The sequence below is a fragment of the Xiphophorus hellerii genome, chromosome 14 (genome assembly GCF_003331165.1).
Source record: "Xiphophorus hellerii strain 12219 chromosome 14, Xiphophorus_hellerii-4.1, whole genome shotgun sequence".
In the NCBI taxonomy this organism is placed as follows: Eukaryota; Metazoa; Chordata; class Actinopteri; order Cyprinodontiformes; family Poeciliidae; genus Xiphophorus; species Xiphophorus hellerii.
This window is the reverse complement of record NC_045685.1, coordinates 5,947,274-5,962,790: the sequence shown is the minus strand read 5'-3', so window position 1 is coordinate 5,962,790 and position 15,517 is coordinate 5,947,274. Positions and strand designations below refer to the sequence as shown.

Below are 15,517 nucleotides of genomic sequence, written 5' to 3'. Positions count from 1 at the left end.
CAGAACTATTTGATGTTTTTGTTGCAGTTGCAACTTGTCAACACAAGAGGGAGTAGAAATGCTGCTTGTCACTTTCTCCAGACCCATTTACCTCTGGTTCAATGGTGCTCTAGTGAGATGAGACAGGACAGAGTCAAACAGTGTTTTTGATTATTATTATTATTATTATTACATGGATTATTCTTAATGAAACAATATTGTGGTTTTGGAAGACCACAGGAACATTGTTCTCACTAAAACTAGGAAATAAATTCAAGCTGTTACAATATGAAAGAGGTTAGAGCTTAAATAGGAAGTTGATATGCAGAAAGTGTTTAAAGTTTTATTATCAATGGAAATGTTTACTAAGCAAAGAAAAAAATGAACTGAAGTTATCAACCTCAAATTTAAAAAAGGGGCACATTGAACAAAATCACCGTTCAACAACACAGCAACAACCCATATTAATCAAGAATTTAATTGGATCCTATTATATCATTGCCATCATGTGGAGACAATGCAAAGCAAATCTAGTTTATATTTTCCCCAACAGGTATAAAGTTTCTGTTTCTGCTGCTGACAGTCCTGGAGGGCTGAGCTGATCTGAGACTGTAGCTGTTAAACAGGCCAGAGGAGAGAAGGTCAAAGGTTATGAAGTTATGAAATAAGAACATTTGCTGCAATTTTAATAATTAAGCCCTAATAATGTCTATTTAACCTCTAGAACAACTTGGCTGCAGACTGATTTATAGATCAAAAAAGCTCAAAGGGGTTAACTCTATATAATGTTTTGATTTTAGTATCTCTGAGATCTAGAATTATAAGACTGAGATATCAAGGCAAAGATAACTCAGTAGCTGGTGGTGGGGCCATTCAGACATTCAGGGGCCTCCAGACATTCAGGGGCCCCTAGAAATGGTTTAATTGTAACAGAGACCATAGATCTAAACCTGTAGCATCCTTTATAGAGAATAACAATGTTATTAAATTTTATTTAATGCATAAATAGTACATTTAGGATTTAATTAGGACGTTTACTTTGTAAAAGTTTAAAGAATCATCTTGATAGTTGGATTGTTGTGTTACCATGGCTACAATATGGTGTAATCTTTGAGTTTGAATTGGGTTTGTTCACAAATACATCACAGCAATTAACCAATAATCAGTGATTGATTTTAAACTCGGCCAATAAACCTGGTCTCCCTCTCACAGATTCACCTGATCGATATTTAAACATGTTAGTGATGCTGATGTTCTTAGTAGGACGGGTTCTGGAGGGAGGGGGGTTCTGTCTAAGGCCCCATATTACCTTGGGCCGGCCCTGGAGGAACAGCTGCTGCAATGAACATCTCTGGAATCTACCTGGAATCCACCTGGAATCTACCTGGAATCCCCTGGCGGCCCCTGTCAGTCCCCCGATGCTTTGGAGACATTTTGATTCATTTCATTGTGGCATGTTTGGCTTTTTGCTGCGGTTCTAATTATTGCTACAATATTTTCTCTGATGTTTATTTTGTGACTCTAAATGGGCCGAATCTTCCTTTAACACTTAAGGTTCTGCAGTAACTTCTATTTACAGCCGTGAACCTCCAGCCCAGATCCAGTCAGCAGCGGCTTTAAACCGCCTGGTAGAAACGTTAAGGAGAAGCAGAGTGAACAGAGAGCAGGTGGTACCAGGTGGTACCAGGTGGTACCACCTGGTACCGGGGCTTTGATCTGCGTCGCGACTCGCGTTGACAGTCGGTACCGTGTCTTATATCAGTATGTCTGATATAAAGACAGATATTCTTTCTATCTGTCGGTGGGACCAACTCAAGCTGCCTGTAGTGAACCGGGCCTTTAGCAGAATGATGAAGTTAAAGTCACAAGTTTCTCTGGATCTGCAGCATTTCTGTGTTTAGGGGCGAGGCGGGTTTTTTACTGCTATTGCAAGGACGATAATAAAAATATAAATAGAAACAGTTTTTCTAACATCAGACCTACGTTTTTATTCACAAACCATGTATGAAAAAATATTCTTGCCCATAATTTGATAGAGGACACAGACCTGCCTCCTCCTCCTCACCATGGACCCGGAGTCTGAACAACATGGAGGCTCTGAGAGTCATTAATAGACTGAGGGCAGCCAGACTAGTTTATTTTTACTATTATTGCTGAGGGGCACAAACAGGCCTTCTGACATACAGATTAAAAATAAAAAATAAAAATACAAATTTTTTGAAAAAAAAAAACACTCAAAAAGGGCAATAGGGGCATCAAGGATAAAAAGGACAGGGGCTCAAGGCTCCCTCGCTCCCCTCCTCTGCACGTGCCTGTAAACATTAGTGGTTTATTGCAGAAATTATTCCAAGGTCATTCTTCATCGGGTACAATTTGAATTCTGGATTCATTCCCACTTGTGCTTACACAATAAATGACTCGAGGGCTGTTAACATAGTAAATTTAGTTTGGAGACAAGAAATTTATTAAAAAGCTTATACGTTAAGCGTATAGTAGCGTATGTTACATGCTCGTACTTTGCTTCCGCCTCCTGATTGTTTATTTTTGTTTTATTGTTGGCACCTTTGACGGTTCACCAGTGGGGGGCGGGGCTTAGCCAGCCCAGGTGTTTTAGTTGGGCTGGTGGCGCACCTGAAAAATGATGAGTGATGGTGGCGTGTGAAAAGCTGCGGTAGCAGCGGAGTTCGACAAAGAAAAATGGATTAAAACGGTGCGGGAAGGCTCTGGGAAAAGAGTACCTTCACCTCGGGACGGATCCACCCAGAGGGGAGCGTCGGAAGTTTTGGCCGGGAGGAAGTTTATCTTCGTTTGTTTGGATTTGTTTATTTATTTTTTTTTGTTTTGAAAACCGGCTGGACGCTAGGACTTTAAGCACCGGGGAAGTTACACGCCTGCCAAGACCAACCACCATTGAAATCACCAGAGGTGCGGATGTTTTAAGGAAAAGAGAAAAGAAAACTATATATATATATATATATATATATATATATATATACATATTTAAAGACAAAGAAAACATAAAAACTATTAAACAAAACGCCTGACGTATGAAGAATCGCGAGGGCTGGCCTTCTCCATGGATGAGTTCTGGATTGAGGAACGTAACCTACGGATTGGACGTTTAAGGTAAGCCCCACCACACTGTGTGTTCCGTCAGGTGCCCTTTTGTTTCTTTTTCTCGGTTTCTTTTGGTTGGAAAACATTACGCACTTAATGTTGCGGCCCCTCTTCCCCGTAATCTGTATAAAGGAACTAAGAACGAGCCAGGGTGAGGGTAGCGGGTCGTAACACGTAGCATATATAGTTTATTTCAGAGTTGACGCAGAAGAACACCACTGAAGGTGGTGAGGTGTTCGTTCTGCCAGACGTGACTGTTCGCATGCATCCGCATGTACACTTGGTCTCCTTGTTGCAGTTGCAGGAAAGCTGCATTGCCTCCATTATCAGCCACATCATGTGATGTTTTGTGGTCATAGGTTGTCACAACTTCCTCGTTGTTCTTCATCAGGGATAGATTGACAACTTGTGTTCCAACAGCATGATAAAAGTAGGTGAAGTAGTATATGCCTGGAACTGGTGCAGCGAAGATACCTGGGGAAAAACAAGATTTAGGTTTAATAAATATTATAAAACACGATTCAGTCTTTTTATTTAAGGAGGTTACTCATTTGCGTTGACTTTGGAGAGGCCGCTGACTAGCATGCATAGGCTGTTGACCAAATGGATTGCTGTCCATTAGCACAGATAGGCTAGCATTAGCCTTGGATATGCTCTTAGTCTCAGTCTTAATAGTGCGTTCACATCAGATGCGCTTTGATCATCAGACGTGTCCGGTTTACATTCAAAGTTTATGTGGTGACTCACATAAACGTGAGTTACGGTTCGTCACGGCGCATTTTGAGCTTCTAGCACGGCGCGATTTGAAGATTCGGAGCGTTTGATGCATCAAGCGCGTCCGTCACGTATGACAAATAGGCTGGCAACAGAAAACAAGGGCTAGAGCCACTTTGACACGTCAGACACGCAGGTAGCTTTATACATTTGTCTCTTTTAATCAGATTGAATTGCATGTTTTTGTTTTTTTATATTGTTGTTATAAAGTTAACAGGAAACCCTCTTATTTGTTTAGCAATAGATATTGTTAATAATTAACTACATTCTGGTTGTTGTTTATTGGTTTATTGCCCTTCGGCTTGACGGAGTTGTAACAATATTGTGTTTTAAAGTCTTGGACATCCGCAGTAGGAGAGTTCGTGAACTCCTACCCTAGTGACTCTGATACTACAGGTATTCAAATATAGAAATGTATGATTTAAATAATAGAATGACCCACCTGTGTGCTGATTGTAGGCATTGCCCACATTGATTATTAGTTTTCTGTAGATTATGGTTGTGTCTGTGCTGAAGGGTCCAATGTGTCCATTGCTTCCACTGCCACCAATTGCAGCACTAAATGCTATGTTGGATGCATCTAAAAAAAAAAAAGTATAAAAATATCTGTAAACTTTTCATTTGTTTAGTAATATATATTTTTAAAATGTCCAAAAACAGACTTTACCTTTCTTCTTCAGTTCTAGAACCTGGTTTTCAGTCTCCTTCTGCCTCGTTTCCATGACTTCTTGTTTCTCTTTCATGGCTCCAAACTCTTTGAGGAACTTACACATATCAGGAAAGCATGACCCGGTTTCAGAAGCGACTTCTGTTTGAGGTAAAACATTCTGGCCCAAAGTTAAACCACAGAAACACACTAACAACCACACACTGAAAGTCATCCTGGTTCTGTATGCTGTCTCTATTATTCTAATTTACTTGATCCTGTTTGCTGTTTTTATAAAGCTTCAGGATTAATGGTTAACTGTCGGGAAAACATGCTGTGAATGCTCCGTTTACTTTACCAGTGCTTTTGCGATGGTGAAATATTTCTTGAAAATCAATGTTGGCACTAACGGAGTTGGCTGACATAGAGATGCTCATATAAATTTCATTCAAAGTGACAATCATAATAATGAGGAAAATTATATACTTCAGATTCTTGTGAACACAGAGCCTGAATGACAAAAAACCTTTTAATCGTTTCTGTGTGAACACGTCTTTAGTGAGTCGCTGCATCTTGTGAAGATAACACTTCAAGGGATTACTCTGATACAGGGAAGAAGTAAGTATAGGTTAGTTTCACTAGAAGATAGACAAACACAAGCTTAGGTTTTGATACAATACAGTGGAATTTAGTTGACAGCCTGGAACGACAGAGACGTGTGTTGACTGCGATTGGTGCAAAAACCAGAGCTTTATTTTCCTTTGGTATAATGTTAGGTTTTCATTTTCCCATTTGCCACATTCTGATGATGGGGCGATTTTTCAAAAGGTTGCTGTGGTTGGCATCGTCAGCCTCACATGGTTGAATTCAGATGTGTTGAACAAGGGAGACATTTAAATGTTGCAGAAAACTGGCCCTGAATACCTGAGCTGGAGGACTCCTGCTCCAGACACAACACCTTAGATTCTCCATGGGGCTCCGGTCAACATGTCCAGTAACATCATGGTCATTGAATCGGGTCTTGATACATTTGGCATCAGAAGAGAAAAGTTCAAATTCCAGCTGGAACAAACATCAGGAAACATTTTCATGTGAAAAGAAAACTTTGGACCACTGAGCAACAACCTGGTTCTTTTCCACTTGGAACCAGATCAGACATTTCTGACAACACCTGTCTGATTCTAACAATGTCCTAGCATTTAAAAAAGTTCCTTTTCAGCATGTCTAAACCACCATGCTTCTCTATGATGCCGTTTACAAGAGTTTGTTGGAGCGTTGTACAATTGTATTTAATTCAACTCAAACTTTACTGACAGACTGAAGTCCACAGTTAGACATCTTGGAAAAACAAAATGTTCCTTGAGAGACTTGTATTTAAAAGGAACATTAAAAAAGGAAGACAAGTCAGGCATCTCTAAAACTATCATGAAACTATGTAAAAGAAGTAGCTATTAAAAAAAACTATTAAATATGTATTATGTAGTAGGCAAAGTGTGGCCCAGGGGCCATTTGTGGACCTTGAAATTATTTTTTCTGTCCCTGACCACAAGGCAAGAATGGTAAGAATTTGGTCAACAAAACAGAAATTGTTTGATTTTCTTTCAATAAGGTAACAGTTCTTAGCCATTGAATTAGAAGGCGTGTCCAAACTTTTGGTCTGTACTATATACATACAGTATATATATATATATATATTTTTTTTTACAGTGTATTTTTTGCAGCCTCATTTAAAGCCACACAAATGTTTCACCTGATTTTACTCCCGGTTCCCAGCAGGGGAGAGTCTGTGCTGCTCTGCAATAGGCGCGTTCAGCCAACAGCATAAAAATCTGTTAGTGTGAGAGGGCTGAAGGCTGCAGGGGTTGAAACATCAGCTGCAACCACAAACAAACATGTTTGATTTTTTTTTGTTTTATCTGGGTAGTTTGAACAGGTCACTGACCAACCCACCTTCCTCTCCACCCTTTCCCGCACTTGTTGTTGAGAGTCAATGAAAAAAAGAAAAAAAGCATGGCAGCAACTGTTAACTGATTATTTTTATTTTTTTTTTATGTTTGAAGAAGGAGGATCTCACTGAAAGAGCAGAGCTGCAATGGAAGAATTGAAATGTAAATATATACGGATGAGAATTGTCAGGTCAAGAATCTGTGATCATCCTTGAAAAATGATGTCGACTTAAATCAGTAAAGCTTCGAGGTAATTTGCCTTTCAAGTCTTCATCTCAGGTGAAATGGAGACGCTGTTGTAGGAAACCAAAAAAGGCTCTACAAAGTATTTACTACAGGGTGTTTTTTGGTACCAGCATTTTATTTGACTTTTATTTTAGGAACATTTAGGAAACCATGCATCGTTTGACAAATGTATCCTCAACTTTCATTTGGCCAGTCAGCAAAAACGTACATTGAAGTTCATCTTTGTAATGTCACTAAATGTGAAACAGCTCAATGCCTTTTCAAGCTACAACATAAATGATGTGGATAAAACTTTGTTGTGCATTCACAAGGAATAGCAGGTATATATTTGATTAAAACTCAGGACCACTGCATCATGAGTTTACAACAGGCTACAAGGAATCTCAAGAGCATTTTTTGGAAAGGTCACGTTAGATCAATGGTTGCTGCATTCCCGTAAGCCCTCTGGTAGAGTCAAGGTCAAGGAAACAGAACAGTAAATAGAGACTTTTTGACAGTATCAGCGGTTTTGAGGGGTTTTGTTGACTTGGTCTTGGTTACATTCCATTTATTTATCAATCGACTGTTAAATTTTAACAATCTGTATTGATCATTTAATCTGATCACACAGTATCCTCGGATTTTTCTGAAATCCGAGGATAAGACAACAAGCCTGCTTGTAAACCTGTTGACCGAGGGCAACGCAGCCGTTGTCGTTTACATTAGCCGAGCCGCTGCTAAATGAGGCAGAGTGCTACCTAGCATGGATGTTAACATGTTGTAAGAGCAACCCGCTATAGGCGTGACGTTATACCAACAAGTATAACATGTTGGCACAAATATAATCAGTGAGATTGATATGAGTGCATATATATTTGTGAACAAAGAATAACGAGTGGCATGTGCCTTTACTTCATACACATAAGTGGCAGAGACTTCTAAAGAAAATGGTTGGATTTAGGAAAGGAGAAGAAAATGTAATAATTCATCATTCATCAAATTCATCATTTTCTAAACAAAGAGCTCGTGGTTTTAGCCCACATCCCAAAACTCACTGTGCCCAGTCCTCACACAGCAGTCAGCTCCAACTTCAGTCAGAACCACCATCTCCATGTCCAGAATGCTAACAAAGAGAAAACCTGACAGGCTAATCTCCTCACAGTCGGGTAAAAGACTGAGAATCTGCTTCACACTGTTGAGGAAAAGGCAACAGGCTTTCATTTGTGACTGGTGAAAATATGCAGGTGAATATTTTGTAAATTAATACTTGGGTAACATGATGATAGGCAGCAGTACATTTCCTCATTCCCACACTGTCAGAACTATTTCATGTTTTTGTTGCAGTTGCAACTTGTCAACACAAGAGGGAGTAGAAATGCTGCTTGTCACTTTCTCCAGACCCATTTACCTCTGGTTCAATGGTGCTCTAGTGAGATGAGACAGGACAGAGTCAAACAGTGTTTTGATTATTATTTATTATTATTATTATTATTACATGGATTATTCTTAATGAAACAATATTGTGGTTTTGGAAGACCCCAAGAACATTGTTCTCAATAAAACTAGGAAATAAATTCAAGCTGTTACAATATGAAGGAGGTTAGAGCAGGCATGTCCAAAGTCCGGCCCGGGGGCCAATCACGGCCCGCGGTCAGATTTCATACGGCCCGCAGCTTCGGTCTTATAATGTATTATTTATGGCCCGCCTGCACTGTGAAACAGAATAAATAAATCATAAAACTTGAAACTGTAATTCCTCCTTTCACCAAATGGTGGCAGCACCACTTTAATACTATCAGTCTCTGCCTCCATGCAGCGAACCCCTCTCCACTCATTTCTGCCATGGCCACTGCAAAGAAAACAAGTTTACAGTGAGGGCCGCCGCTTTCAAGAGAGATGGGAATTATAATACTTCTTCACTGAAAATCAGGGCAATTGTGCTTGTCTAATTTGTGAGACGGTTGCCTTGTTTAAGGATTTTGACGTAAAGAGACACTACCAGACTAAACATGCTAACACATACAACAAGCTAAGAGTCACCGTGCTGAAAAACTGAAGCAGCTCCAAGCTGCCCTGCACCGGCTTCACAACAGCGATTTCTTTGGGCCTGGGTCAAAAGAAAATACCACCAAAGCAAGCTACGAAGTTAATGTTAATAGCTAAACATGGCAAACCTTTTACTGAAGGTACTTTTATCAAAGACTGTGTTATGAAAATGGTGGAGAACATTTTGCCCTGAGAAGAAGCAAGAATTTGCGAATGTTTGCCTGGCAGTAACAGTGTGGCACGGAGAGTTGAGGACATGAAACTGAGTGTTTTGAACGGCAACGTCTGTCACTATCAGCAGTGAAGAGCGAATCGAACATTTATGCACCTGGATTTATGGCACTTATTTTTATTAAACTCTTGAGTAAGATTTGGTTATGAACCTGTAGATGTGATACAAACTATTACTTTCTGAAAGATATTGTAAATGACAAGAGCAAAATTCACTTGTTTTAAAATTTAATAACAGACAATTTTGCATTACTTATAACTCCTGTTTAAAATGTTCTTGAGGCAAAGATATTTTTAAACTCATGTAAATTTAAGGTATTTTATACAGTTTGTTCAATGTTATCTGACTCTCCAGATATGAAAGAAAAGCAGAATTTCTGCTTTTAGAGTTGCCTGAGTGGCTTATATTTGGTTATTTTGTCATTTGAAAAATAAAGATAATTGTGACAATGAAAATTGATTTATTACAGTGTGTATTTGCATGAAACTTTTGTAGTTAAAAAATGTCCGAACAAACTATTTGCCCCCAGGCATCTTGACTTTATCAAATCTGGCCCTCTTTGCAAAAAGTTTGGACACCCCTGGGTTAGAGCTTAAGTAGGAAGTTGATATGTAGAAAGTGTTTAAAGTTTTATTATCAATGGAAATGTTTACTAAGCAAAGAAAAAAATGAACTGAAGTTATCAAATTTGGACCTTAAGAGGAAAGACCTAGAGTCAGGACACAGCTTCAGTTATTACAGCTAGAAACTAGAGACCAGGGTCAAAATTGGGTAGTAGTGATGTTTTGATTGTAGAGTTATATTTCGTTCAGCTAAAACAACATTTTCAATTTCTTAGCAAACAAAAATCAAAACACCTAACTGTGGTATTTTCTTTTTGTTTGTTCAATGAGTTTAAGTCATTTACATCAGCATTCAATCATTTTTCAGACTTGATGCAGCAGGAAGCCACTGAACGTGGTGTGGTAGTCGTTTCCCCAGACGTGGTTGTTTGCAGCCAGCTGGAGGTAGACCTGGTCTCCCTGCTGCAGCTCCAGAAGAGCCGCATTGCCTCCATTATCAGCCCCGTAATTCACTGTCTGCTGGTCAGAGCTCAACACAACAATGTTGCTGTTCTTCATCAGGTGCACGTACGAAGGATGTAATCCTGAGGCGTGATAATAGAAGGCGAAGTAATATATTCCTCGAACTGGTGCAACGAAGACACCTGTGGGAGCAACGATTTAGTCAAACAAGTGAGTCGGACTTAATGTTCCTTCACATTTCTGAAGAAAAGTGAAATCTTAATGGCTTCCGCTCCCTGGGCTTTTACTTCTTAACTTAGTGACAGCTAGCTACGTTTTCTGACAAGCTAACTACATTTATTTTGATTAATGTTTTTGTCCGACTTTAAGATTTACAACGGTAAGTTACATATAGCTGTATGATCAACTGAACTTACCAGAGTGCTGGTTGTAGGCACTGCCTATATTTGTTATTACGGTTCTGAAGACCAACGTTTGGTGTTGGCTGAAGGGCCCAATGGCTCCATTCCCACCTGTCGCAGCACTGAAAACTACCTTCAATGCTTCTAAACAAAAAAAAATGAAATATGGTGAAACAGTTCTAAAAAACTCAGTAAAACTTCTAACAGGGTTGCCCAAAGTGGGTCCTGGAGGGCCGGCATCCTGCATGTTTCAGTTCTCCCTGGTGGTAGTAACGACCTCCTTAGCATGTCAATGTTCTTCTTAGGCCTTCTAACGAGCCATGATTTGATCCAGGTGCGTTAAACCAGGGAGAGAATTAAAACATGCAGGATGCAGGCCCTCCAGGACCCACTTTGGGCACCACTCTTCTAAACCAATCAAAAAGAGACTTTACCTTTCTCTTTAAGCACCAGAAGCTGGCTTTCAGTCTCTTTCAGTTGTGTTTCTACAACTTCCAGTTTTGTTTTCACAGCACTGAGCTCTTGGTGGAAGAGCGACAAGTCAGGACAGCATGACTGAGATCCAGCAGACGTTTCTGTTTCAGCAACACTCTGGACCAGAGTTAAACCAGAGAACAACACTAGGACACAAAAAGTGAAGTTCATGTTGACTCTGTCTCCAAATACTCAGACTGACACCGTCCCTGATTCTCGCTGCTTTTATGCCATTCTGATGCTTTTTGTCTGATGTTGATTATTGACAGAGTGATTGTAGAGCCCACTCTCCAAGCAACATGCTCTGATTCCACAGAGCATTGCTCAGAAGATCTGCTTTATTCTAGTGGCCTGAGGGTTGTGACATGTTTCCAATTGCTTAACTTGACCTTAGTGACCTGAAAATCGATATCAAAAACCAAATACTTTGATTATATATATTAAAGTGTAATATATATACTATATATCTAATATGTTTGTTAGAGTTTTTTGTATCTATGCAAAAGTTTATTAGACAGTGGAAGAGTTTGAGGATAATGAATCGACTGTGGACATAATATTGGTGCTGTTGGACTGGACAAGGAAACACAAGATTAGTTCTTGGTAAAGTTTAGTGGACAGCCTGGAATGACGGAGATCGTCTGCGATTAGTGGAAAAAGATGAGCTTTATGTTTCTCTGTTGTGTGTTTTATATTTTCAGTTTCCTCTTTGCAAAATACAGAATTTTAGGTGTTGGACATCAGGACAGCATGTTCAGGAGGAAGCAATGAACTTTCTTCTTTAACAACAGCGCCTCCTGCTGGAGATGGTTTTTTTTGTATGGTTCAATCAAAATTCTACTTCATGAATACACATGCAAGAAAACTGTTCAGACTCGATATTTATGTTCACCAAAGACACTTGACTTTAAACCAGTGGTTCCCAAAGATTTTCTGGGCCTCCCTATGGATAACAATAAAATCCCCTCCAAAAATGAAAAAATAAATCGAACACATCGTTCAACCAGACATAAACCTAAACACACATTTTGTTTTCAAACTCCACTGAAGTTTATTTCACACTTCAGATTGCAACAAAACAAACTACAAACCATCTTTACAGTGAAACACTTTTGTGTAATTGTTTTTTTTATTATTATTCATCTATACCGATTACCGCGCCCCCCCTGCAATGTCACTGTGCCCCCCCCAGGGGGCGCGCCCCACACTTTAAACCAATTACAAATGAGATCCAAACAGGCTTGTTCTGCAGAATGTGTTTAATTACAAAGTCTTGAGAGGCAAAAAGATTTTTATCAGTGAATAATTCAGTCATTTAAGAGAAACCATACATTGATTTAGGCCTTTTGTTGTTGCAACAACAACATATATAAGTACCGTCAGATCCATTCACATAATCTGCTAATAAAAAGTCCTGTAGACATTCTTCTGTTTTCTCAACCGTTTTTTAAAATGTCTGAATTGCGACGGAAAGTCAGAGGTAAAGAAAAATTGTAAACATTAGTGGTTTATTGCAGAAATTATTCCAAGGTCATTCTTCATCGGGTACAATTTGAATTCTGGATTCATTCCCACTTGTGCTTACACAATAAATGACTCGAGGGCTGTTAACATAGTAAATTTAGTTTGAAGACAAGAAATTTATTAAAAAGCTTATACGTTAAGCGTATAGTAGCGTAGCATATATAGTTTATTTCAGAGTGGACGCAGAAGAACACCACTGAAAGTGGTGATGTGGTCGGTCTGCCAGACGTGACTGTTTGCATACATCCGCACGTACACATGGTCTCCTTGTTGCAGTTGCAGGAAAGCTGCATTGCCTCCATTATCAGCCCCATCTTGTGATGTTTTGTGGTCATAGGTTGTCACAACGATCTCGTTGTTCTTCATCAGGGATAGATTGACAACTTGTGTTCCAGCAGCATGATAAAAGAAGGTGAAGTAGTATATGCCTGGAACTGGTGCAGAGAAGATACCTGGGGAAAAACAAGATTTAGGTTTAATAAATATTATAAAACATGATTTAGTCTTTTTATTTAAGGAGGTTACTCATTTGCGTTGACTTTGGAGAGGCTGCTGACTAGCATGCATAGGCTGTTGACCAAATGGATTGCTGTCCATTAGCACAGATAGGCTAGCATTAGCCTTGGATATGCTCTTAGTCTCAGTCTTAATAGTGCGTTCACATCAAATGCGCTTTCAGCATCAGACGTGTCCGGTTTACATTCAAAGTTTATGTGGTGACTCACATAAACGTGAGTCACGGTTCGTCACGGCGCCTTTTGAGCTTCTAGCGCGGCGCGATTTGAAGATTTTGGAGCGTTTGATGCATCAAGCGCGTCCGTCACGTATTACAAATAGGCTGGCAACAGAAAACAAGGGCTAGAGCCACTTTGACACGTCAGACACGCCCGCGACGCGCCTCCAGATGCGCAGGAATCTCAAAACGAATTTGGGGTGAACGCACCATCAAGCGTCAGCATTCAAAGTCCACACGCGTTGATCTTGAAGCGCCGGGCGCATTTTTGACCCTCGCAATACGTTTGGTGTGAATGTATCATTAGCCACCTGCTGAATCGGAAGCCAGCTTCTTCAGCTGCGTACTACACAGCATGTTTATATGCTTGATGTCATGTTTTACAGTAAACTGTCAAAAGAACAGATGTCAATGCATGTAATGAATGACGCTAATAGATTTAATATGCAAACTATTTTTCTTGACAACGTTTTCCTTAAAGTAAGAAGTACGAGTCGCGGGTGACCAACATAGTCAAGTTAGCCTACAAAATGCTAATATTAGCCTTTCTGTGCTAATGGACAGCAGAGGAAGTAAAAAAAAAAACTAGTGGGTGACGAGCCTATGCATGCTAGTCACTAGCTTCTTCAAAGGTAGCAGAATTGCGTTCTCTAATTCCCATTTGACAGCAGCAGCCGTTCAGTTATTGTTACGCTCCTATCAATAATTTGATCAGTAGCTGGTTTCAGAATAGATTTAGCCTCCTGCGTCAAGGAAGTAGTCGACACTGGGTGTACTTTAGTCTAACGTTTGGCAGTAATATTGTAACAGGAGGCACCACCAGGTGTTGCTCCCTCCACAGCCTGAGCCTCCATTAAAGGGAAGCTGGGAGGATGGTGGCCAAGTGTTAATTTCCTGTGTGTGAGACCAGGTGTGTGTTGGGCCCAAGCTGTTTGCTGGCTGTGGTACGTTTGGAGGAAAACTGTTGTTGCTGGTTTATGCGATGAAGGTATGCATTGTTTTTAATCTGTTTTAGATTGACTTGATTAAAGTGATTTAATAAGCATTTAGTAATTTTTGTATTTTTGTTTTTACAGTTTTATCACTGCTTCCTGCTGTCCTTTTAGAGTTTGATTTTCTTTTTTGTCAGTCTGTCCAGTTTGGATTGTTTGTCTCCTCTCAGTGTTTGTGAAGCCGGACGAACAACCTTCCATTTATTTTGTTTGTTTTCTCCTCTGTTTGTCTTTGGGTCACTTCCTGAATACTCACATCCCATGTCGCTGTTAATCTTAAATATCTGAGACCCGATCCTGTTTGATGTGATCATTCTGCAGTGAATTGAGTGCATCTTAAGTTTGCAGTGAACATTTTAGTGGTTTATGTGGGTTTGTTCACCTGAAGTGGTGTTTAAATTCGGGTCGAACATTATTGGATTGACAACAAATGGATAAAGTTAATGAATAACCCTCTTATCTGTGTAACAATAGATATTGTTAATAATTAACTTCAGTCTGGTTGTTGTTTATTGGTTTATTGCCCTTCGGCTTGACGGAGTTGTAACAATATTGTGTTTTAAAGTCTTGGACATCCGCAGTAGGAGAGTTCGTGAACTCCTACCCTAGTGACTCTTGATACTACAGGTATTCAAATATAGAAATGTATGATTTAAATAATAGAATGACCCACCTGTGTGCTGATTGTAGGCATTGCCCACATTGATTATTAGTTTTCTGTAGATTATGGTTGTGTCTGTGTTGAAGGGTCCAATGTTTCCATTGCCACCAGTTGCAGCACTAAATGCTATGTTGGATGCATCTAAATAAAGAAAAAGTTTAAATATAGTTGTAAACTTTTCATTTGTTTAGTAAAATATGTTTTTAAAATGTCCAAAAACAGACTTTACCTTTCTTCTTCAGTACTAGAACCTGGTTTTCAGTCTCCTTCTGCCTCGTTTCCATGACTTCTTGTTTCTCTTTCAGCTTTGTTTCCAAGGCTTCACTTTTCTCTTGTTTTGTTTCCAAGGCTTCACTTTTCTCTTTCAGCTTTGTTTCCAAGGCTTCACTTTTCTCTTTCAGCTTTGTTTCCAAGGCTTCACTTTTCTCTTTCAGATTTGTTTCCACAGCTTCTAGTTTAGCTTTCATGGCTCCAAACTCTATGAGGAACTTAGACATATCAGGAAAGCTTGACCTGATTTCAGTAGCGACTTCTGTTTGAGGTAAACCTTCCTGGCCCAAAGTTAAACCACAGAAACACACTAACAACCACACACTGAAAGTCATCCTGGTTCTGTATGCTGTCTCTATTATTCTAATTGACTTGATCCTGTTTGCTGTTTTTATAAAGCTTCAGGATTAATGGTTAACTGTCGGGAAAACATGCTGTGAATGCTCCGTTTACTTCATCAGTGCTTTTGCGA

The 15,517-nt window shown here is 39.5% G+C and overlaps 3 protein-coding genes across 3 annotated transcripts; all 3 read right to left on the bottom strand.

Moving 5' to 3' along the window:
• Positions 1 to 3,261: 3,261 nt before the first annotated feature.
• On the bottom strand, positions 3,262 to 4,786 carry LOC116733286 (complement C1q tumor necrosis factor-related protein 3-like). The gene is made up of 3 exons (XM_032584084.1): positions 4,538 to 4,786; positions 4,313 to 4,450; positions 3,262 to 3,570 (listed from the first exon to the last, which is right to left on the bottom strand). The coding sequence occupies exons 1-3, from the start codon at positions 4,749 to 4,751 to the stop codon at positions 3,290 to 3,292; spliced, it is 633 nt and encodes a 210-aa protein (XP_032439975.1). The 5' UTR covers positions 4,752 to 4,786; the 3' UTR covers positions 3,262 to 3,289.
• A 4,955-nt stretch (positions 4,787 to 9,741) lies between these two features.
• Positions 9,742 to 11,178, bottom strand: LOC116733289 (complement C1q tumor necrosis factor-related protein 6-like). Its single transcript, XM_032584087.1, has 3 exons — positions 10,826 to 11,178; positions 10,407 to 10,535; positions 9,742 to 10,172 (listed from the first exon to the last, which is right to left on the bottom strand). Exons 1-3 carry the CDS (start codon positions 11,034 to 11,036, stop codon positions 9,892 to 9,894), a joined length of 621 nt encoding a protein of 206 aa, XP_032439978.1. The 5' UTR covers positions 11,037 to 11,178; the 3' UTR covers positions 9,742 to 9,891.
• Positions 11,179 to 12,109: 931 nt separating this feature from the next.
• On the bottom strand, positions 12,110 to 15,422 carry LOC116733283 (caprin-2-like). Its single transcript, XM_032584080.1, has 4 exons — positions 15,197 to 15,422; positions 15,005 to 15,100; positions 14,788 to 14,916; positions 12,110 to 12,841 (listed from the first exon to the last, which is right to left on the bottom strand). Exons 1-4 carry the CDS (start codon positions 15,378 to 15,380, stop codon positions 12,561 to 12,563), a joined length of 690 nt encoding a protein of 229 aa, XP_032439971.1. The 5' UTR covers positions 15,381 to 15,422; the 3' UTR covers positions 12,110 to 12,560.
• Positions 15,423 to 15,517: the final 95 nt, after the last annotated feature.

Excerpts from the sequence above, each read along its gene's own strand:
- LOC116733289 (XM_032584087.1), bottom strand. The coding sequence starts at position 11,036 with ATGAACTTCACTTTTTGTGTCCTAGTGTTGTTCTCTGGTTTAACTCTG. Across the intron at positions 10,536-10,825 it reads TCTGGTGCTTAAAGAGAAAG|AAGCATTGAAGGTAGTTTTC; the intron begins GTAAAGTCTCTT and ends TTTTTTGTTTAG. Across the intron at positions 10,173-10,406 it reads TGCCTACAACCAGCACTCTG|GTGTCTTCGTTGCACCAGTT; the intron begins GTAAGTTCAGTT and ends TTGCTCCCACAG.
- LOC116733283 (XM_032584080.1), bottom strand. The coding sequence starts at position 15,380 with ATGACTTTCAGTGTGTGGTTGTTAGTGTGTTTCTGTGGTTTAACTTTG. Across the intron at positions 15,101-15,196 it reads AACAAATCTGAAAGAGAAAA|GTGAAGCCTTGGAAACAAAG; the intron begins GTGAAGCCTTGG and ends AACAAGAGAAAA. Across the intron at positions 12,842-14,787 it reads TGCCTACAATCAGCACACAG|GTATCTTCTCTGCACCAGTT; the intron begins GTGGGTCATTCT and ends GTTTTTCCCCAG.
- LOC116733286 (XM_032584084.1), bottom strand. The coding sequence starts at position 4,751 with ATGACTTTCAGTGTGTGGTTGTTAGTGTGTTTCTGTGGTTTAACTTTG. Across the intron at positions 4,451-4,537 it reads TCTAGAACTGAAGAAGAAAG|ATGCATCCAACATAGCATTT; the intron begins GTAAAGTCTGTT and ends TTTTTTTTTTAG. Across the intron at positions 3,571-4,312 it reads TGCCTACAATCAGCACACAG|GTATCTTCGCTGCACCAGTT; the intron begins GTGGGTCATTCT and ends GTTTTTCCCCAG.